This window comes from Podarcis pityusensis, assembly GCF_964106645.2.
Source record: "Podarcis pityusensis genome assembly, chromosome: 3".
NCBI lineage: Eukaryota > Metazoa > Chordata > Lepidosauria > Squamata > Lacertidae > Podarcis > Podarcis pityusensis.
Window position 1 is genome coordinate 9,446,295 of NC_138026.1, and position 22,659 is coordinate 9,468,953.

Below are 22,659 nucleotides of genomic sequence, written 5' to 3' on the forward strand. Positions count from 1 at the left end.
GTCTGGCTCCAACCCAAGGGTCCCTTCCCCCCTTAAAATCCACCTGACATTTTCACGTTACTTTTGTTGGTGCTTTCACCATTCCTTAAACTGGTCAGTACTCCCATTACCCTCTGTGGTTGTTTCAAATATGTCAAGCAGGTGTTTCAAAAGCACCTTCTACTGCAGGGAAATATACTCTGATGTAATCTGTCTAATTTGGCTCTTTGAGTTACTTTCAAGAACACTTGCTGTTTTGCAATGGAAATAGCTCCCCAACCACTTCAGAGAGGCCTTTGTAATGTGAGCTGGTAAAACTCTGCAGGTGTAGCAGTCTCCCTTCCTCCACGCACTTAAAAAAAAATAATCATTTTTTCCCCCCTTGCTTTACTGCATTACTGAAAACGTGACATCAAAGTAGGTTTAGGTCATTTTTTCATTTGAAAAAATAGTTTTTGTTAAGAAAATTCACATCCAGCATTCAAATAAATGACTATCGAATCCAGGAAACCATGCATTACCCACAAGAATATATTCCGTCAGGCTTAAATTCCCTCAATTTGGGCAGATTTTTGAGGGGTTTGGACAAAGCTGAGGTGTTTTGGCATAAGTGGCAGCTGAAAAACAGGAAACAGTGCGTTCCTCGCTTAATTCTTAAGGTTTGGGGTTTCGGTGCAATTCTAACCAGGTCTACTCAGAAGTAAGTCCCACTGAGCTAAATGAAATTCATTTTAAATGGTTCTAATTTTGGTTCCTCTGTGTCATTTTCGTCGGATTGGTGTTGGTTAAATGTTCAGTTGCGGTTGGTGGTTATTTTAATTTGGGTATAACTGTAAACTGTTTATTATTGTTGTTATTAGTTTTTATTGATTTATTAGTTTGTTTGTTGCTTATATAGGATATCTTGTTTTTTAATGGTTGATGGAGTGCTTTATGCATTGTAAGCCACCCAGAGTGGCTAGGGAAACCCAGCCAGATGGGCAGAATATAATTATTATAATTATTATAATTATTAGTATCCAAGCATGGCAAGGAGTGAGTTGCTCCTCTACAGAAGTGGTGATCTCTCACAGGAATATGGGAAAAGGTCACACTGGAGAACACTGGATATTATTATCTTGTGCTGAAGTCCCTCCAAAAGGACGGATGCTGGCAGGGGAAGGAAGGAAAGAAAGAAATGTAGGCCAGTTCAGGTTGAGTCCTTGGCCAGACCTATATGCTGAGGCTATTTGTACAGCAGGAAATGGAAAAGCAAATGACTTCCTCTCACCTTTGGAGAGGGAAGGCAGAAGACGGACAGTTTATTTTCGTAGTGTCCGAAGCTCTCGCTGCACTGCAAAAACACGTTTTGGAGCATTCGAAGTCATCAATTACTTTCCCTCTCCTCTAAACAAGTACTGGCCACCTTACCTCACAAAAGGGAAATAGCAAAGCTTGAAGCTTTAAATCAAAGCCGTTGCTGAGTTATCCAAACACCAAAATGAAGGTGGGGGGGGGGGGCTTTTTATGACAGCTGAAATATTTTTCCACAGAAAAGGCTAAGTAGAATCATGCAAAACTTTCTAAAAATATTTCCTTCTGGCACGGGAATTTTCCAAACTGCTGCTTGATTCTTCTTCTTTTATTGTTATGTTATGAACCTTTTGCACGGACAGGACATTTGTTGCAGGGAGTGGCGCTTCTTCATCAAAAAGGACATGAAAAGGCTATTTAGTATGTGCTATTTATGATACTCCTATTTTTAAATGTTTGCTCTTCAGCCAGTAATCACAAGGGACCATCATATGACTTAGGTGACCTATTACACAATATCAATAAATTTCTAGACGACGGCATACCTGCCAACACTTCAAAAGTGAAAATATCTTCTAGGCTCCTTCCCTAAATATTAAAAGGCCTCATCCCTGTCACACCTAGCATCTATATGGCTTTTTCAGCCAATAAAATTAGATCAGATATTTTAATATTTGAAATATTTTTTTGGAGTGGAAAAGTAAGGGCTGAGAGAGTGAGCAGGTATACATTTGGAATCTCATGTTGGATAATCTATGCTTTCTCTCTGATTTATTATTATTTATTTAACTTGTACGTTGCTTTCTATCTCAGCAGAAATCTCTAAGCCATTTACACATCTCAGCAAAAATCTAATTTGTAAAACACAATACAGAATGGAAGTGACAGAGGTCACATCTGCCACACACGTAATACTCTGTTATACCACTTCAACGGTAATGGCTTCCCTCAAAGAATCATGGGAACTGTAGTTTATTAATGGAGCTGACAGTTGTTAGGAGAACCCCCATTCTCCTCACAGAGCTGCAATTCCTAGAGTTCCCTGGGAAGAGGGATTGATTACCAAACCACTCTGGGAATCAAGAGATTCATGCATCTGTGGCCTCAAGCAGCTGTTTTAAATTTCCCAGAATTTCCAGGTGCTTTGTGGGGTTGGAATGACCTGTCAGTTTCACTTCTCCAAGTTTCTCATTTTTCTAATCTTTAATTCAGTTCATTTTGCAGGAATTTGCATTTTCTAAAAAAATCCCCACAAAAATTCACATTTTATATGCAGTTTTAACCAACGTACACAGTTTTGCAAGCAATTTCCTCTAATACCATGCCTTTGTCCATGTTATCTTCACCAATGTCTTTTTTAAAAAAATACAAACCTTTCCCATAATGTATACCTTTTTTTGCAAACATTGGTTGGAGAACTTCATTGCAAATTTCAGGTAAATGCAAATCTCTATGGATTGCTGTGTGTCGGTTTGAATAATGTTTCAGAAAGGGTGTACAGTGGTACCTCGGGTTAAGTACTTAATTTGTTCTGGAGGTCTGTTCTTAACCTGAAACTGTTCTTAACCTGAAGCACCACTTTAGCTACTGGGGCCTCCTCCTGCTGCCGCGTCGCCGGAGCACAATTTCTGTTCTCATCCTGAAGCAAAGTTCTTAACCTGAAGCACTATTTCTGGGTTGGCAGAGTCTGTAACCTGAAGCATATGTAACCCGAGGTGCCACTGTATTTGATAGGTTCCTCTTTAAATGCAAACTAAATTGAAATCCTTCATTCCTAATGTTTTGAGATGCTTTGGTAAATTTCCAGTGGTGTCTGATAAGGCACCTCCAAGCTGTTTATTTTTGTGTGTGTAGGTGAATTCTGGCATATGTCACTGACGCAATAACAGTGCATTTGCGGTAGATTTATACTGGACCATCCACACGTTAAAAAACCCCAAAACATTTATTAGTTGTTCTGTGATACTTCCCCAACGTTACTGCGTTGTTGCCGTCTGGAGGCGTATTCTTGAGCAAAACTCAAGAAGGGAAACCCCTCTTCCTTGAGCATTTAGGGTATGAAAAATTATAGGATGACCTCTCTCTCCTGCTGGTGTGTTACAACTGCATCAGCCACCCTAATAACTCACCTTTTCTCCTCTGGAACTCAACTACCTGGATCTCAGTTGTGTGTTGTCACCCTCACCCACCACCATCCGCTACTGACTATGATAAGGGTGGGGGGGGGATAACAATGAAACAATGAAATTTATGGCCCTGTTGTACTTTGAAAGAGAATTATATGAAAATGATGTACTGGTGGTATTTGACTCCTGCTAAGCTGGCTCCTGCTAAGCTGGCATCTTAAAAAGCAAAGACATCACCTTGCCAACAAAGATCCGTATAGTTAAAGCTATGGTTTTCCCAGTAGTGATGTATGGAAGTGAGAGCTGGACCATAAAGAAGGCTGATCGCCAAATAATTGATGCTTTTGAATTCTGGTGCTGGAGGAGACTCTTGAGAGTCCCATGGACTGCAAGAAGATCAAATCTATCCCTTCTGAAGGAAATCAGCCCTGAGTGCTCACTGGAAGGACAGATCTTGAAGCTGAGGCTCCAGTGCTTTGGCCACCTCATGAGAAGAGAAGACTCCCTGGAAAAGACCCTGATGTTGGGAAAGATGGAGGGCACAAGGAGAAAGGGACGACAGAGGACGAGATGGTTGGACAGTGTTCTCGAAGCTACCGGCATAAGTTTGACCCAACTGCGGGAGGCAGTGGAAGACAGGAGTGCCTGATGTGCTCTGGTCCAGAGGGTCATGAAGAGTCGGACATGACTAAATGACTAAACAACAACAAAAAGCTGGCTAAAGTTGGGACGCGGGTAGCACTGTGGTGTAAACCACTGAGCCTCTTGGGCTTGCTGATTGGAAGGTTGGCGGTTCGAATCCCCATGACAGGGTGAGCTCCCGTTGCTCTGTCCCAGCTCTTGCCAACCTAGCAGTTTAAAAGCACGTCAAAGTGCAAGTAGATAAATAGGTACCGCTCTGACAGGAAGGTACATGGTGTTTCTGTGCGCTGCTCTGGTTTCGCCAGAAGCTGCTTAGTCATGCTGGCCACATGACCCAGAAAAACTGTCTGGGGACAAACGTCGGCTCCCTCAGCCAGTAAAGCGAGATGAGTGCCGCAACCTCAGAGTCGTTCGTGGCTGGACTTAACTGTCAGGGGTCCTTTGTCTTTACCTAACCTGGCTAAAATGTATAGGACAAATACCTGCTGGAAATGTAAAGAAAAAGAAGGTACTTTTTATCATATGTGGTGGTCCTGTAAGGTGGTAAAAGCTTTCTGAGAGATGATATATACAGTGGTACCTCGGGTTACATATGCTTCAGGTTATAGACTCCGCTAACCCAGAAATAGTGCTTCAGGTTAAGAACTTTGCTTCAGGATGAGAACAGAAATCATGCTCCGGAGGCCCCATTAGCTAAAGTGGTGCTTCAGGTTAAGAACAGTTTCAGGTTAAGAACAGACCTCCAGAAAGAATTAAGTACTTAACCCGAGGTACCACTGTAATGAAATGAAAAAAAATGTTTAAAATAAGTTTGTTAAAAAAACAGAAGCATTTTTATTAGGAATTACAGGTACTGGCATCCTAAACGACCAGAAAAGACTTTTTATGTATGGAACAACAGCCGCCCGGATGCTACTAGTCCAGAGATGGAAAGATGATAAAGTTCCTACCAGAAAAGAATGGCAAAACAAGTTGATGGACTATACCGAAATAGGACAGACTGGAAAACTTTACAAAAGAATGGGAAGAATTTATAAGTTATTTAAGCAGGTGGAAACACTGGCAGGATTTTGATTTCTTTTGTAGTGTAATAATTACCATGGAAAATATGGATTGATATAATAGGTCAAGTTTGGAAGGAGACACAGTTTTACATGTTTAAAATGGGACTCCAGGGAAGGGGGGGGGGAAGTCCTGAGATTTGAAGGAATCTCTGTATATGGATATGTATTTGAATTTTTTAAATATTTTTGTATCGGAAAATCAAATAAAAATGATTTTTAAAAAAAGAAAAGAAAAAATAACCGTGATGAAAATGATGTCTGAAGGGTCCCATAATTTCCCACCACCTGTTAATGGGGGGCAGGCAGGGAAGCTGCCACTACTGGGGGGCCATTGGGTAGGGAATCCTGGCCAATGCCCAGATAAGCTGGGCTTTGATGGTGCAAATGTGTTAGTAATAATGCCAAAAGATGGATGACTCGGGTTGAACGAAACAATTGCTTTCCTTGATTCTATCAGCTGACGCAAGAAAATGTGAATCTGTCGGACTTCCCCTTAGTTCAACCAGACAGGAATATCTCCTCTTCTCCCAGCTTCATTGCATTCACAATAAACACATTCCAGACATGCTTGTGGCTCACACCTATAGCCAAGCAAAAAATAAAATAAAATAAAAGAGCAATGCCACTTCCTTGGGATTGATATAAACATTTAGAATATTTTTCCATCTGTTGGAGCATAGAAAGGCATTGGCATTTGCCAGCCTCAAAGAAGGATTTTTACTGTCTTCTTATCATGTTTCCTAATGCTGACCAAGACAAGCCAGGCTGGGTTTGGAAACAGAAGGCCAAACTTGCCCAACCTAGTGTTTCCCAGATGTTTTGGACTTCAGCTATGTACCGTCAGCCCAGCCAGCCAGCACAGGGACATTGTCTAGGGGGGAATGGATGTTGCTGTTCAAAAATCTGGAGGACACCAGGTTGGCTGCAGTAAAACCTTTGGGTCTCACCCCACCAGAGTAGACTGTGAGATGATACCGTTGCTGACATTGATTATATGTATTTGTTGTTGACTAAACAACAACAGTTGTGTCTGACTCTTCATGACCCCATGGACCAGAGCACACCAGGCACTCCTGTCTTCCACTGCCTCCCGCAGTTTGGTCAAACTCATTTTAGTAGCTTTGAGGACACTGTCCAACCATCTCGTCCTCTGTCGTCCCCTTCTCCTTGTGCCCTCAGTCTTTCCCAACATCAGGCCTATACATATAATCCTTTGGGAAAGGAGTATGACATGGCTGTATATTGTCTCCCAGCTTATTTAACTTATATGCAGAATTCATCATGTGAAAGGCTGGACTGGATGAATCCCAAGCCAGAATTAAGATTGCCGGAAGAAATATCAACAACTTCAGATATGCAGATGACACAACTTTGATGGCAGAAAGTGAGGAGGAATTAAAGAACCTCTTAACGAGGGTGAAAGAGGAGAGAGCAAAATATGGTCTGAAGTTCAATAAAAAAAAACAAACTAAGATCATGGCCACTGGGCCCATCACCTCCTGGCACATAGAAGGGGAAGAAATGGAGGCAGTGAGAGATTTTACTTTCTTGGGCTCCATGCAGATGGTAACAGCAGTCATGAAATTAAAAGACGCCAGCTTCTTGGGAGGAAAGTGATGACAAGCATCTTAAAAAGCAGAGACATCACCTTGCCAGCAAAGGCCCATATAGTTAAAGCTATGGTTCTCTCAGTAGTGATGTATGGAAGTGAGAGCTGGACCATAAAGAAGGCTGATTGCCGAAGAATTGATGCTTTTGAATTATGGTACTGGAGGAGACTCTTGAGAGTCCCATGGACTGCAAGAAGATCAAACCTATTCATTCTTAAGGAAATCAGCCCTGAGTGCTCACTGGAAGGACAGATCCTGAAGCTGAGGCTCCAATACTTTGGCCATCTAATGAGAAGAGAAGACTCCCTGGAAAAGACCCTGATGTTGGGAAAGATGGAGGGCACAAGGAGAAGGGGCGACAGAGGGCGAGTTGGTTGGACAGTGTTCTCGAAGCTACCAGCATGAGTTTGATCAAACTGCGGGAGGCAGTGGAAGACAGGAGTGCCTGGCGTGCTCTGCTCCATGGGGTCATGAAGAGTCGGACATGACTAAATGACTAAACAACAACAACAACAACAACAACAAAATTCATGGACCTAATAGGTATCTAAAGCCATTTGCACATAACAAAATATGTACATCATAGGAACCTACACAACACAAAACACTGTTGCTGTATTTAGGTTTTATTTTATTTGTTTATCTTATATTTTGGAAATGTACATCCAGTTTTTTCCCCTTTAAATTCCCCCCCCCCCAAGACAGTGGGGCCCTAAGCTATAGCTTGTTTAGCTTATATGTAAATCTGGCACTGGATACATATTATAATGGGTGAAAACCAAACGTGGCTGCCACCAATGGCTTGGCAGAATGCATTTCCGATATCCTTGCCACCCTTCTTCACAAAACTGGTCCAGCATGTGAGCGGACCCCCTAGAGCAGATTTCTGGGGACACCGTAGGCTGTAAGGGGGAGGAGAGGAAAGGGAAATCTCATTGCACTAGCAGACCACTTCTCCTGGTATGTCCCATGGAGGACCTTACTGTCTTCAAACAAAAACATCTTGGAGATGCCAGGCCACAGGGAGGTTAGGCTGGCCTCAACCAGAGCCAGGGCTTTTTCGGCCATGGCCTCTATCTGGTGGAACGCTCTGCCACAAGAGACTAGGGCCCTGCGGGACTTGACATCTTTCCGCAGGGCCTGAAAGACAAAGCAGTTCCACCAGGCCTTTGGCCAAGGCACAGCCTGACCCCCTCCTTTGGTAATCCTCACAGAACTCTAGCCCAATGTTTGCCATTAATTTGATTTTGAATTGATTTTAGAATGAATTGGTTTTAGAATGTATTCCAATTAATTGATTGTGATTTTATGTAAACTGTGTTACTTTTATTGTTGTTAGCCGCTCTGAGCCCGGCTTCGGCTGAGGAGGGCAGGATATAAATAAAATTTTATTATTATCATTATTATTAGAAGTCCACTTGCAGACACCGGATGTCGCCCTCAGCCCACAGCAGATTTTTAATACAGGTTTGTAGTAATGTTTAATTCACCATAGTAATGGCATCTTGATGGGGTGGGGGGTGGGGGTGGGGTCACAGCTTAGGGGTAGGCCCATATCCTGCATGCAAAATGTTCTATGGCCAATCCCTGCCATAAAAAACAGAATTGCGGAATTGGAAGAGACCCTGAGGGTCATCTAGTCCAACCCCTATTAGGTAGGAATCTCAACTAAAGCATCCACGACAGATGGCCATCCAACCTCTGCCTAAAAACCTCCAAGGAAGGAGAATTCAACCACCTTCTGAGGGAGTCTGTTCCATGGTCAAACAGCTCCTACCACCAGAAAGTTCTCCCTGATGTTTAGTTGGGATCACCTTTCTTTTTTTCTTTTTTTCTATATTTTTATTAGTTTTTTAACATATCATTTTCAACGATTATAAAGCATACTTTTAAATCTTTACAATTTTTTGACTTCCATCAATCACATCTGAAAATTTCCCAATCTTTTCCACTTAATTTACATTTCTTAATTTCACTATTACATTTAAGTATCATAACTAATGTCTCTCTTCTTTATCTTCTTTGCAATATTTCATATATTCCTCCTTACAAAACTTCTTGTAGTCCTATTAGCGTAATTTGTTGATCACAATTGCTCTTCAAATAGTTCGTATATTTCTTTCAATCTTCTGTGAATCTCTGGTCCTGCAGGTTTTGAATCCTTCCTGTCATCTTATCCAATTCTGCATAGTCCATTAATTTCATCTGCCATTCCTCTTTCGTCGGTATTTCTTCTTGTTTCCATTTCTGGGCCAACAATACCCTTGCCACTGTTGTTGCATATAAAAACAGTTTAATGTCCTGTCTATTAATGTTCTCACTTATAATACCAAGTAAAAATGCTTCTGGTTTTTAAAAAAATGTATATTTCAACATCTTTTTCATCTCATTATATATCATTTCCCAGAAGTTTTTTACTTTCTTACATTCCCACCACATATGATAAAAAGATCCTTCTTTTTCTTTACATTTCCAGCATTTATTATTTGTCTTATACATTTTAGCTAATTTCACAGGTGTAATATACCATCTATACATCATTTTTATCATATTCTCTTTCAAAGCATTACATGCTGTGAATTTTATTCTTTCCACAACCTCTCCCATTCTTTTAGCTGTATATTATATCCAAAATCTTTGGCCCAGTATGTTAAGTTGTGGGTGAACATATCAGACGACACAGTGATTCTCCAAACAGCTCTTGTTTATTCACAGGTCAGAACAGAACTGAACTGAAGGGTTCAGTCAGCCTGCTTATATAGAGCTCCAGTATAACGTAACTGTAAGAACTTTCTGTAACTATCCAATCACTGAATGTCACTTTCGATCCCTTATTTGCATATGTGGACCTGAACTATCTACAGTATCCCCCTGCTGGTCCAGGGTGAGAACTTCAGTACATAACACAGTTTATCATGGGATATCCTTTCTTGTAACTTGAAGCCATTGGTTTTGGTCCTGCCCTTCGGAGCAGGAGAGAACAAGCTGGCTCCAACATCCACGTGAAAGACCTTAAGATATTGGAAGATATCTCCATTTGAGGCTGCCCAGTTGTTGCTGCACTCAACAACCTTCACCACTGGCCATGTGAACAGGAGCTGATAGGAGCTGGGAGTTCAATAACATCTAGAGGGCTACATATTTCCTATTCCTGATTTGAAGGTTCTTGGGTACCAGGTATTTCAGTTTGAGGTCCTGGGCTGCTATTGCCTTTCAAATCAGACATAACTGTACCAGGAGGATCAATGATGTGTGTTAGTATAAACCTCCTCTCCTGCTGGCTTTCTCCTCAATGGAGGGACAATGGAGGCACTCTTCCATCCTGTGAAGTTTGGTGTCCTGGTTTTTGTCGACTTCTGAGTCCACTTGGCAAACTGACTCAGAGGATCTGTTGTATCCCAGCATGTTGAGATCTTATAATCTATGTACAGAGTGGGAAACATTTTCCAGGTGCAACTACAGAACATTTGCTGTGTCCCTCAGGATTCCACCTTTGATGTGCTGATAAGTTGGTTTGTGGATCTTTCTCAGGACACTTATTTGACCTGGAGATTTCAGAGTTGAGCAAGGAATAATTAACAAAGGAAGATCAGAGTGGATAAAGTTACTACTTGTTACACACACACACACACACACACACACACCCTGCCAAAATTCCAGGGGTCTGAAATAAAATAAGTCTAAAACATTATGGTATTGGATTAAGGCCATAGTTAGCTTAGTTCAGGCGTCTGCAAATTCAAGTTCTCTCGCCAGCACAATCTGAGTGATTAACATTGTATTAAAATCCAAAGCATTGTTTGGAAGTATATGAACCTCTGTTTCCTCCAATCCTGCTGTAATAAATGTGCGTAAAGACTTTATTCCTTGCATGAGATGCAACTTCCAGAATCTTAAATTGTTCTTTTTTAAGAATTCTGGGCTTCCCACATGCAGGCGAATATGCATTTTGTGCTATACTTCCACTTCCAATGTGGTAGAGTTGCCATATTTCAAAAGGTTGTTGAGGTGTTTTTTAGGAAACCATTGAAATTGTGGTTTTTAAAAAGGTATAGGTCATCATAAAACATCATAAAGAAACAGCCATGTAAAATACATAATGAAAAGAATTGTAAAGAAACGATTTTTTGATTGACTTGCCTATGATCCAGGACAAAGTGCCGCCTTTCAGAACACCCCCCTGATGTTAATTCCGCCTTTGAAATCCCGGTAATGTCCGTGAAAATCTGGACATATGGCAGCCCTGCAGTGCGGTATTCCAAAATACATCCCAGATGAGGTGTTAAATGTGCCTTTGCATTTGATGTGTAGTTGGTTGGGTGTTTTTTAAATGCAAATAGTATCAGCTGGGGAGGGGGAGGTACAATAATTATTGAGATTTCAGCAAGTGTGGAGGGGATTATTATTATTATTATTAAAATTACATGATCCAGAAGGATCATGGCTAATTTGCCTGGGGAGGAAATCTCCCATTTGGTGTCATGGGGGATTTCCTCCACATACAGTTTAACCCCTTCAGAGGGTGTGCATGTGGGAATTCCCTCAGGAATGAAGCAGGGGAAGAAAGGGTTAAATTCCCACTGCCTTCCCAATTATAGCATGACCTCCCAGCGAGTTCAATTTGCATTTAAAAAGAACAACCTTATGCATTAAATGCAACAACACATTGAATGTTGCACATTGTTTGGCCTTCAAGCAGAAGAAGTGATTTAACAATATGATCTGGCAGGGAGTTGAGATAACATTACAGCAGCCTGATAAGGCAGTTTCCTGGATGACTTTTCTCATTGTGCCTCTTTTTGTTTTTCTCAGTGTGGGGAATCCCTATCTAAGCCAATCATCAGATTCTCCAGGGCCTTTAGATGCTATGCACATCTAAGCAGCTCATTTTTACGTATTTACTATATTCATAATTGCCTTTCAGCCATAATGGCTCCCAAGGTGGTTCGCCATAAGAGCAAATTAAAAACAGTTCATACTTAGAAAGAACTCAAGTCTGACAAAAATAAATCCAAGCACTAACGAGGAAGGAGCCCACAAAATTCTCCCCGGACATCAATTCTGCCTTTGAAATCCTAGTAACGTCCAGGAAAATCCAGACTTATGGCAGCCCTACAGTGTGGTATTCCAAAATACATCCCAGATGGACTGTGTGAACCTGTTTAGCATTGTGGGGATTTTCTTAATTTGTTTTGGAGGAATCAGTTTGTACACCATGGTGGGGATATTTCCAGTTGTATCCATTTCCATGTGCACCCATTGTTTTGTTCCATCCTCAAAGTATGGGATTGTGTGGCATACTTGGTTGGAGAATGTAACTGACTCACACCGAATGTAACTGTGTAACTGACCTGTAGAAAAGACTCTATGAATCGAAAACAGAGATGTTGCATGCACCCTTGTTAACTAAGAAAATCCTTTAATAAAAACATCCAATAATAATAATAATAATAATAATAATAATAATAATAATGGCATCAATTTTGTGCAGATGCTTTTAGGTTCTTTGTGTGCACACATGAATGCATGCGCAGTGCACATTTGCACCCACAGTAGGATGGATGCAAAAGACCCTGTCTTAATAAAGCCATCAATGTAGATAAATAGAATTTAAGAACTTAAGAGGAATAAGCTATAATGTCATTAATATCTGTCTCACTCTGGCTGTGTCAGTGTGTGTTTTTATCCAAAGCACTGCATTAAAAAAAGATTACCCTTTTCTGACCTCCTGCTCTTCCTTTTCCACCCAAGAGAAAAAGAGGAAAGTGAGCCAGCAGGCTGGAGCTCAAATATAAACAGACATGCTTTGAAGGCCTTGCGGTATGCTTTGTAGGCTTTGTGTTTCTTCAGCAAGAATTAGAATTCAGAGTAATGTGTCTGAGGGACTCTGTGACATTAAGGGAAGCGTAAGTCTAATCCAAAATATCCCAGGCTTTGGAAAGGCAACGAGCAGCTCTCATGAAACTCATAATTAACTTGAAGAATAGTTCGCTACAGCAGGCAAAGGCCAAGAAACACCTGGGATCTCGATCTGAACCACTGGAAATTCAGGAATGCTGGTGTCCAAGTCTGTGATTCAGACCCACAGCAATATGTTTGAAATAGCTCAGACCAAATGTGTCCGCTTGCATTTACGTTTGTCTGAATATCAGAAGAGTGAGGCTGAAGCCGTCAGTCACACACAAGGCTAGTCCTATGGAGACATGACTGTGGTGGCTTAACTACTGATGACTCACAGCTAACCTGTGAACAGACCCCACTGAGAACCTGAAGCATGCTGTTTATGGTGAGGAGATATGGAAGCTGCTTGTGGGCGCTGTTCTGAGGTAGCTTATTGGTCACAGCAAACCAAGTGAAAAACGTGCGGATGAATCCTTTGTACCACACTAAGTGCCGTATTTTTCGCTCTACAACACGCACCAGACCACAAGACGCACCTAGTTTTTGGAGGAGGAAAATAAGAAAAAAAATATTCTGAATCCCAGAAGCCAGAACAGCAAGAGGGAAAGCAGCGATCCCTCTTGCTGTTCTGGCTTCTGGAATAGCTGCGCAGCCTGCAATCGCTCCATAAGACACACACACATTTCCCCTTACTTTTTAGGAGAGAAAAAGTGAGACTTATAGAGCAAAAAATACGGTAAGAATAGCTCTTCCTGGGATGGTCTGTGCCACGTCCCTGAGATGCCCAAATGAGAAGCCCAGGCAATAAATGGAAAATAAAATCTAGAGAGAAAGATTGGTAGGGGGGGACTTCCGGGTTGGCGCCATCGCCGAATGGCGGACTCCCTCCGAGCTCCGGAGGGAGCCTGCTCGGCAGGGGCTGGGTCCTACCGCACCGGCGATGCGGGGACCCTTAAAAACCACGGCCACGAGGGCCGTGGACATGGAGACTCGGCTGGCACCGTCAGCGCCCTCCCGACTCGTGAAGGAGCCTTTTTAAAGGCTACGGATCGGGTGCCGGGGAGAAGCGTGGTGCTTTGAGTCCTCTGCTATCCCTGCCGAGCGCAGCCGCATGCCATCCGGCGGAGAGCGCTGACTTCTTCCATTGAAAATTCGGACTTTTTAACAACAACCTGTGAGTAATTTGGAAACTGGGTTTAAAAGGAGGAAAAAAAAAGAATTTCTTTTTGAATTGGACACGAGCGGGGGGGGATCCAAAAAGGAAGTCAGTCCCCCCCCCTATTGTAAACCTTCCAAGACAAGGACGGGGAAACCAAGGTCCAAAAAGATTTGTATTGCTGATAAAAACTAAGAATTCCACGATGGGGAATTATAAGAACTGTGCTGGAGGACGAATTGAGGGAGAAGAAACGTAACCCCCCCCCCTGGGAACCGGGGTGATTGAAGAGAGAGCCTGGTGAAAAGAGTCGGAGATTTTGACAGCTGTCAAAGTAGCTGTCAAAGTCGGAAAGCAGAGAGGATTTTATTATGAGAACTTTGCTGGCTAAATTTGTTACAATTTGCTACAACTTGTTAAAACTTGGATACAAAATGGCGAAAACATGGATAACAATTGGACTTTTGGACTAGAGAAAACAAAGTTACAACAATCCCCCTAGAGGAGTTTAGGGACATTACAAAGATGGACGTAAGTGGAAAAATACCATTGGAATTTTACAGGACTGGTTATCTTCTGGGAAAGCTGCAAAACGGAAATAATATTTTGTCTACAGGGTGTTCAGCTAAAGGAGACAATAGAATTTTCTATTGAAGAAAGGAAGGGACTGAACGTAAGTTTTTGTTCCTGAATAACAATAATCCCTGCAGACTTACTAAGCTTCTGAATTAGAACGTTTCAGCAGCGGAACAAGAGGAAACTGGACTACAATTTGGAAAGAACAATGGGGGGAGCTTTATTAAAGATCTGAAGTTAAGTGTTTTAAAAATAATTATGAAAGGAAAAAAAAAAAAAAAAAAAAAGCCAGCAAGGAGTTGGGGGAAATAGGCGATTTATGGATTGTAAGAATTCCAGGCGGATAACATGGTTTGGTGGCCAGGGGGAAATTAAACCGGGGACAGGGGGGGAGAACTAAAATCCAAAGGCTTGTCAACTTCTTTTTTTGAACTGGCTTTGTTTCATCTATTATATCTTTCAATTCTTATTTTTGATATTTCTATTATGTGGGGTGTCTTTATTATTAAAAAAAGGGAAATTGTGGAATAAAAATGGGGTGGGCCCTGGGAAATAAATTTTTTGTTTTTTTTTATTAAGGGTATTGATGAGGAATGTAGAAATTTTAAATTCGAATAATGGTCTAAACAAATTAAGTTTTTTAATCAGAACCGAGAGCTTGTGGAGTCAACAACATGAAAAAGGAATATGGTAGGGGTGGGGGAAGGGGGGAGTCCCAGAAAGTGGATATATGAAAATAAGGTTCTGAATGTATTTTAATTCTTACTTTCTGTATTTTTGAAAATCTTAATAAATATTATTTAAAAAAAAAAAAAAAGAAAGATTGGTAGGGGGTTCGTTGGAAGGGTAGAAAAGAAGCAGCAAATTATATGCCAAAATAATAAAAAAATGAATCCAGGAAATATTTGCTTAGGTTTTTTTCATGTTGGAATATTACAGCCTGCAAGTTCATAGACTGTAGAAACCCACAGTTTAAGTTTCGTAAGTCCTGGTGGGAGATATCTCATGCAGAACTCATTCAAATACATCTGACAATGCTTAGATGATGATCTTTCGTTTCTTTTGCCAATTCATGGAATCCAACAGCCACTGTTCCAAGGCATCAACATTCTCTTCTAGCCATTTCATGACATTGAGGCACTTAACCCCCAGTGCTGTCGCTTGTGCTCTTCCTAGCTTTGGGGCAGATTTCTGAGAAGATGCTTCTCTCAGTGTGCTGCACCCCTCTAGGCACTTAGTGGCAGTTGCTGTGTAGTCAGCCAATAACTGCTCTAGGATTTTAACATGGTCTTCTGGGTGCTGGATATGAATCTTTGTAGACTCTTGCCGTGAATTGCCCACACTGTTGCCCGGGATCTCCAATGCTTTGTTGAAGGTCATGAGGTCCTCCTCCAGCCACTTGTTTAGGGTAGTATTTGGGTGTTTCAACCACATGTCTGCTTTGCTGATGTTTTCTTCCCAACATTTGTCATGAAGTAGGATCTCTTTGCCCAGCCTGTAGTCAGAACCTTCCATATACCTATTATGGAGCTCTTGGAGGGTCCACAAGTACATATTGAGCCATGCGGTGAGATCCTTGCTATGTTGCTCCAGCCATTCCCATAGGTTTATGACACGTTCATTCACCAACTGGTCTAAAGCCCCCAAGTGATCTTCCGTCCAGTTGTCAAGTTTCTGCAGAAGAAGATCTATGGTCTTAACATAGTCCTCAAATCTTTCTCCCATTTTCTGAAGAACACAATAGATTTAAAAGAAATGACAGTGATTCTACATTCCGAGGGCAGCCCGGAAGAGTTGAGCGCCATGAGAGAGGCAGGAACATCTCCTTTTTAAATCTAAGGGCTTATCTACACTTAAATTTTGCCCTGTTCTTTCCAGGTCTGTGCTTTAAATCTCCACCTCTGAGTGTGTGTGTGTGTGTGGGTGGCTTTCCCTGCTAAAACCTGCTCTTTTAGGCCGGAAGGTTTGAGGCCTAGTACTTCAACTGTCACTCCTCCAACTTTCACTTCCTTATTGAGAATGCCTGCCGGGGTCTTCCGGGTAGTCGTTGCTCACGGACAGACTCATATCTCCCACTTTGCCAAGGTCGGGAGGTATGCATTCGTTAGCGGAGCTAGAAGGGGAAGCTAAGGCTAAGCTGACCCCGAAGCCTTGGAAGGAGATTCCAGGGTGATATGGCGTTGCTGCAGCAGAAAGAAGAGGACCCCCAGACCATTTTCAAGCTCCTAAAAGTTGAGCAAGAAGGGGGAGAACTTCTTCGGTGCTAGTTCCCGCAACCCTCCGCTGACGAGAAGCCCGAGCCCGTGGGTATGTCTATGGCTACACTTCTAACAAACTGAAGCAAACCTAAACGATTAGCCTATTTTACTTACCGAAGTTGCTAATTTACCATTAAAACAAAGCGTTTGAACCTAAAACAAAGTGTTTGAACCTAAATGGCTTTTCGCAACTGACCAAGATTTACTTACAAGCTATATCAGACTGGTTTTTTTTTATAAAAGACGTCTATTCCATTAATACCTAAGACATTTTAGCCATCCTTTCCTGCTGGAGTTATGAACCAAAGAATACCTGTGGCTTCATTATTGTGGCGACAGAAATAAACCAAGAAGTCATGACGAAGAACTAAAAAAAAAAAAGAAAGAACTTTCCCAAGTGGTGAAAATATAAAGGAAGAGACTTATTAACTGATAAGAACATAGTATGAGCCCTACTAAATCAGACAAGAGGCCTATAATCTAATATAGTATCCCGTTTATCAACATGGCTACCCAGAACCCTCTTTGAGCCAGTGTGGTGTAGTGGTTAAGAGTGGTGGACTCGTAATCTGGGGAACCGGGTTCGCTTCCCCGCTCCTCCACATGCAGCTGCTGGGTGACCTTGGGCCAGTCACACTTCTTTGAAGTCTCTCAGCCCCACTCACCTCACAGAGTGTTTGTTGTGGGGGAGGAAGGGAAAGGAGAATGTTAGCTGCTTTGAGACTCCTGAAGGGGAGTGAAAGGTGGGATATCAAATCCAAACTCTTCTTCTTCTTCTTCTTTGACCACACGTGATCTCTTCAGGTGGAGAGATCTCTCTCACGCGTGCATGGATTGCTGGGTACCCACAATCTGGGGCCCAAATCACACCACTTCTGTTGTGGATAGAGAGAGGAAGATTACCTGCATCTTCAGCAGTGTATTCCATAAATCTATGCAAATCAATATATTTGAAACTACAATGCTTATGCAAAACCAAGACATAAACATCTATTGCCCTGTATGTTCTAACAAGCCATACCTGCAGAGACTGGTACCATGAATGGTTATCAGGAGGCTCTTCCCAGGTTCTCCCTGGCTCTGGGAATGAAAAGCATTGGTAAATCGTAGCTTATTTTCAAAGCGACCCTGGGAATGATTAGACTAAATTAAAAATGAATTAATCTGTTCCTGGAGTTGGGGGTGGTGTCACAGTTTAATTGGGTACACTCAGTTTAATTTAGCGTTCCTCAGCAACTGGGTTCATCAGTTGGTAGAGATGGAAAGTGTGCGTTTCAACATTTCTGACATAGAAAATCTTGCTTCTCTTGTCAGCAGCATGAGCCACAAGGCTTGGTAGAAGACATTTCAAAACAATGTTGGTTGACATATAGAGGTTGGTCAGATGAAAATGTTGAGACAATGAAACAGAAAAGTAGGAAAAGTCCATGGGAACAAGTTTGAACTGTGGGCGGTATGATTCCATTTGCACAAGCATTTTCCCTCCTCTCCTCTCCTTGTGTGCCCCTGCACCCTCCCCAAATCTGCTGTGGAAAGTTGTGGGAACCCCCAGGACAAAATTAGGGGTCGTACAGGGGCTGTACACGGAGCGGAAGTTCCACCATGCAGCCAAAAGTCATTGCACTAATGGAACTACTTCTCTGGAGTCTAGGACTCTATGTATGGAACTTTATTCTGTTTAATGGAAGCATCAAGAGATAAATACAGTCATGCCTCAGGTTGAATGTGCTTCAGGTTGAGCGCTTTTGGGTTGCGCTCCGCGGCAACCCGGAAGTAACGGAGCGCGTTACTTCCGGGTTTTGCCGCTTGTGCATGCACAGACACTCAAAATGACGTCACGCGCATGCGCGGAAGCGGCAAAACGCGACCCGCGCACACGCAAAGACGTGCCGTCACGTCTTACGTGCTATTCAGGATGTGAACGGGGCTCTGGAATGGATCCCGTTCGCATCCCGAGGTACCACTGTACTAGTTAAGGCTGCTGTCCCACACATACTTGCATCAGGGAAGGCTTCATTGAGCTCAGTGGGGTTTATATCTGCGTAAACATGTACAGGATTGGACTGTAAACCATTACAGCGGTTCCTCGGGTTACAGACGCTTCAGGTCACAGACTCTGCTAACCCAAAAATAATACCTCGGGTTAAGAACTTTGCTTCAGGATGAGAACAGAAATCGCATGGCGGTGGCGTGGTGGCAGCAGGAGGCCCCATTAGCTAAAGTGGTACCTCAGGTTAAGGACAGTTTCAGGTTAAGAACGGACCTCCAGAACGAATTAAGTTCTTAACCCAAGGTACCACTGTAAAACATAGGAGATAAGTCCCTTAATTTCCATCCTAGCATGGTGTTCTTTGAAGATTCTCCTACTGCTGAACCCAACAGCCCCATTCCTATGCACTGAGAATAGCGTTTGCATAGTGACTGTTCAGGAACAGGGCATGGAGTGGACTGTGCCGATAGCTTGCACAGGATAAACTGTGTTCTGGCTGTGAAGCCGTGATTCATCATTGCATTATGCTCAACTGGGATGTTTGCTTTATATGCTCAGTGAATGGGAGAAAGAATTCCATAGTTGGCACCTCCCATGTAGAAATTGTATGCGCCATGTATATTTTTAGAGTGTTATTTTTGTATGTGTTTCGTATCTGGCAAAAGCGGAAAAGCTGTAAATAAAGAACGCAGACGCAGCTGTCGAGATCTCTTGGGCATCTCTCCATTTGCACAAAACAGCTCGGGTGGCTCCATTTCAACACACCTTGAGCTGAAGTTGCACAATCAGTGTCTCTTTACGGAAAACTGCAAGTAATTTCCATGAATTAGAACAGGATTCATACAGAAAACGACAACTGATTCTTTTTAGTATGCTATTGAAAGTTACTTTCAGTGCTGTTTTTACCACATGTGGTGGACTTGTGAAAAAATCAAGAACTTCTGGGAGCTCATTTATAATGAACTAAAAAAAATGTTTAAATATACTTTTGTTTAAAAACCTGAAAATTTTCTTCTGGGAATGATTGGCAATGAAATTAAGAAAGAGGACCAGACCTTATTCTAGTACGCAACAACAGCTGCTAGAATTTTAATCGCCCAAAATTGGAAATCAATCAATATCCCAACAGTAAGAGATTGGCAAAGTAAATTATTTGAATATTCAGAATTGGCAAAATTAACACAAAAAATTAGAGACCAGACAGAAACAAAGTTTATTAAAGAATGGAATAAATTCATAACCTATATTGAAGTAGATTTAAAAAATCCAAAGATCACAGTAGGCTTAATATAACCCGTCGACATACAAAAGTTTTAAAGAAAAACTGCGGGGGAAAATGTATTACATAACCCAAAACTGAGGTGGAGGGAAGTCAATAATTTACATGTTTGTCTTTGTTTTTCTTCTTCTTCTTATAATTAAGTTATGTTGTTCTTATTGTTTTTTTCGTGAAGAATTTATTTTCTGTACATATGTGTGTATATGTGTGTATGAAAATTAATAAAGAGAAATTTAAAAAAGAAAGAAAGAAAGTTACTTTCAGTGCTGTAAGAAAAGGAGACACAATGAGTGGCTGGTCATTAAAAAAGTGTTTTGCTGGTCAGGCATTTCACTCCTTCTGAAGGGTGAATAGCTTAAATGAAGCTTTCAAGATGTCGCTGGACTCCAAGTCCCATCTGCCCCAGTCAGTATGGTCAATAGTCAAGGATGATGGAATTGTAGTTCAATGACACCTGGAGTGCCTCAGGTTCCATATTCATAGCTTAAACCACCAGCTGTTTCTTCTTGTGTGATTCTGGAAGGTCGACTACACTTGGGGCTAATCTAAACAAGATGGTGGGACCAATGTGGTTTTTTTGGTCCTAGCTATAAAGGTGTGTGTGTGATAACACCAGAAAGGCTGCACAGGGAAGGATAGCTGAACTCTTCCCTTCCCTCACCTCAAAGTCACAATCTGAACCCATCGCTATTGCAGCAGCTAGGCTGGTGACTGGGAGTGACCGCCGAGACCTACATTGGCTCCCAGTATGTTTCCGAGCACAATTCAAAGTGTTGGTGCTGACCTTTAAAGCCCTAAATGGCCTCGGCCCAGTATACCTGAAGGAGCGTCTCCACCCCCATCATTCAGCCCGGACACTGAGGTCCAGCTCTGAGGGCCTTCTGGCGGTTCCCTCGCTGTGAGAAGTGAGGTTACAGGGAACCAGGCAGAGGGCCTTCTTGGTAGTGGCACCTGCCCTGTGGAACACTCTCCCTTCAGGTGTCAAGGAAATATACAACTATCTGACTTAGAAGACATCTGAAGGCAGCCCTGTTTAGGGAAGTTTTTAATGTTTGATGTTTTATCGTGTTTTTAATATTCTGTTGGGAGCCGCCACTCTGGGAGGCTCCCAACAGAATATTAAAAATATATTAAAAATAATTTGCATGGGAAGTTCTACCATTCATATAGCCCTGGTAACCTAAAAGCAACATGACAGGCTAATAATTCGATTACAACACTTTATATAGCTACCAAATTGTATCTTCATTCCAAGTCAAGTGGCATACAATATGCACAAGGTAGCACCAACTAATGACTTAAAAGAGAATTTCCCGAAGTAGGGGTTTTTTTAGATGGTGTATCAAACGAAGAATGATTCAAGCTTGAGGCAACAATCTTTGCTGCCAAATTCATATATCTCTGACCGCTAGGACCACCACACCATCCCCAATGACTGCGTGCAGGAAGCAGAAAGTGCGTTGCCTGAAAAGGATGCTCAGATCCTGTACTTCCATGTGCAGCTGTGTGTGCAAATGTAGAGCAGCTGTGGTATAGTGGCCGTCTTAAGCATATCCAGCGCTGTGGTGCAAAGATCCCTCCAGCACCCCACCCCGTTTCCCAGTGTTGTCAACCTTTTCCCAAGCCTCTGCAGGGATTGCTCTTCTCCCATGGAGGCTTGGGAAGGAAGATGCATGCTTGCCAGCCATATAGTTGGTGGGGCGCAGTTTCCACCCTAAGTCTCTGTGGGGATCGCTCTCCTCCTGTGGAGGCTTGGGTGGTAAGCTGCACGCCTGCCAGCCATATGGTTGATGGGGAGCAGCTGGCGGGCGTGCAGGGAAAGGGGAGGCCACCGGCAAAGCCACGCAGCTCCCCCACTCGCTGGGGCGCCCCTGAGAAGCTGGCGCCCTGGCGCAACGTGCCAGTAAGCGCAATGGGAAAGACGGCCCTGACTGAGGGTCAAAGCAGATGAGATGCTAAATGTGTACCTGCATTTATTTAGCCAGTGTGGTGTAGTGGTTAAGAGCGGTATTCTCATAATCTGGGGAACCAGGTTCGCGTCTCCGCTCCTCCACACACAGCTGCTGGGTGACCTTGGGCTAGTCACAATTCTCTGAAGTCTCTCAGGGCCACTCACCTCACAGAGTGTTTTTTGTGGGGGAGGAAGGGAAAGGAGAATGTTAGCCACTTTGAGATTCCTTTGGGTAGTGATAAAGCGGGATATCAAGTCCACACTCTTCATCTCTAGCTCCGTGCCTAAACGAACACCAGCAGGGACCCCCGATCAGGATTCGAACCATGGGGAAGGAGGAATGAGCCCTCCTCCCCACTGTGGTCCCAAGGAAGTACCCTTCTTCCCCAGTGCTCAATCCGCTGTTAGTCCCCGAAGGAAGCTTCCGTTGGCACTGCGATCTAATAATTTTAGCAGGCGGAGTTAACTTTCAAGACTTGGCTGCAGCAAAGAAAATGACACTCACCAGGAATGAGCATAATGAAATGCAGTGCCAGAAGTAGTGGCAGGAGCATGACGGATGAATGTGCACCTGTAAGTTGTGGGGAGAGAGAAAGAATTTAGCATGAACAAGACCTAGAATGCGGCTGAAAGATTGAACGCTCCATTCTGATCACTTCAGAATCATCAACCGTCATTTTCTGGAAAGGCAGCGCAAGCTGTCAAGGCATACTACAGCCAAAATTAATTTCTCCCTGGCTGAAAGATCAATATATTTATTTATTTTGTGACTGCTTTACATGAAAGCAAAGCAAAGCAAAAGCACCTCTAAGCAGCTGTTCCAAAATTTCAAAA

General features: G+C 42.5%; 1 protein-coding gene across 3 annotated transcripts; it reads right to left on the bottom strand.

Moving 5' to 3' along the window:
• Positions 1-15,249: 15,249 nt before the first annotated feature.
• LOC308473588 (uncharacterized protein) lies at positions 15,250-22,410 on the bottom strand. 3 transcript variants are annotated; one of them, XM_080999346.1, is made up of 3 exons: positions 22,331-22,410; positions 17,627-17,685; positions 15,250-16,075 (listed from the first exon to the last, which is right to left on the bottom strand). In XM_080999346.1, the coding sequence occupies exons 1-3, from the start codon at positions 22,377-22,379 to the stop codon at positions 15,386-15,388; spliced, it is 798 nt and encodes a 265-aa protein (XP_080855472.1). In that variant the 5' UTR covers positions 22,380-22,410; the 3' UTR covers positions 15,250-15,385. The 3 variants fall into 3 exon arrangements, with proteins under 3 accessions (XP_080855472.1, XP_080855474.1, XP_080855473.1); XM_080999348.1 differs by lacking the exons at positions 17,627-17,685; positions 22,331-22,410 and adding an exon at positions 16,919-17,097 and having other exon boundaries at positions 15,250-16,021; XM_080999347.1 differs by lacking the exons at positions 17,627-17,685; positions 22,331-22,410 and adding an exon at positions 16,919-17,097.
• Positions 22,411-22,659: the final 249 nt, after the last annotated feature.

Coding starts and splice junctions, on each gene's coding strand:
- LOC308473588 (XM_080999346.1), bottom strand. CDS start 22,379: ATGCTCCTGCCACTACTTCTGGCACTGCATTTCATTATGCTCATTCCT. Junction 17,686..22,330: donor TTTCATTATGCTCATTCCTG/GTGAGTGTCATT, acceptor TTTCATTCCCAG/AGCCAGGGAGAACCTGGGAA. Junction 16,076..17,626: donor CATGGTACCAGTCTCTGCAG/GTATGGCTTGTT, acceptor TGTGTTCTTCAG/AAAATGGGAGAAAGATTTGA.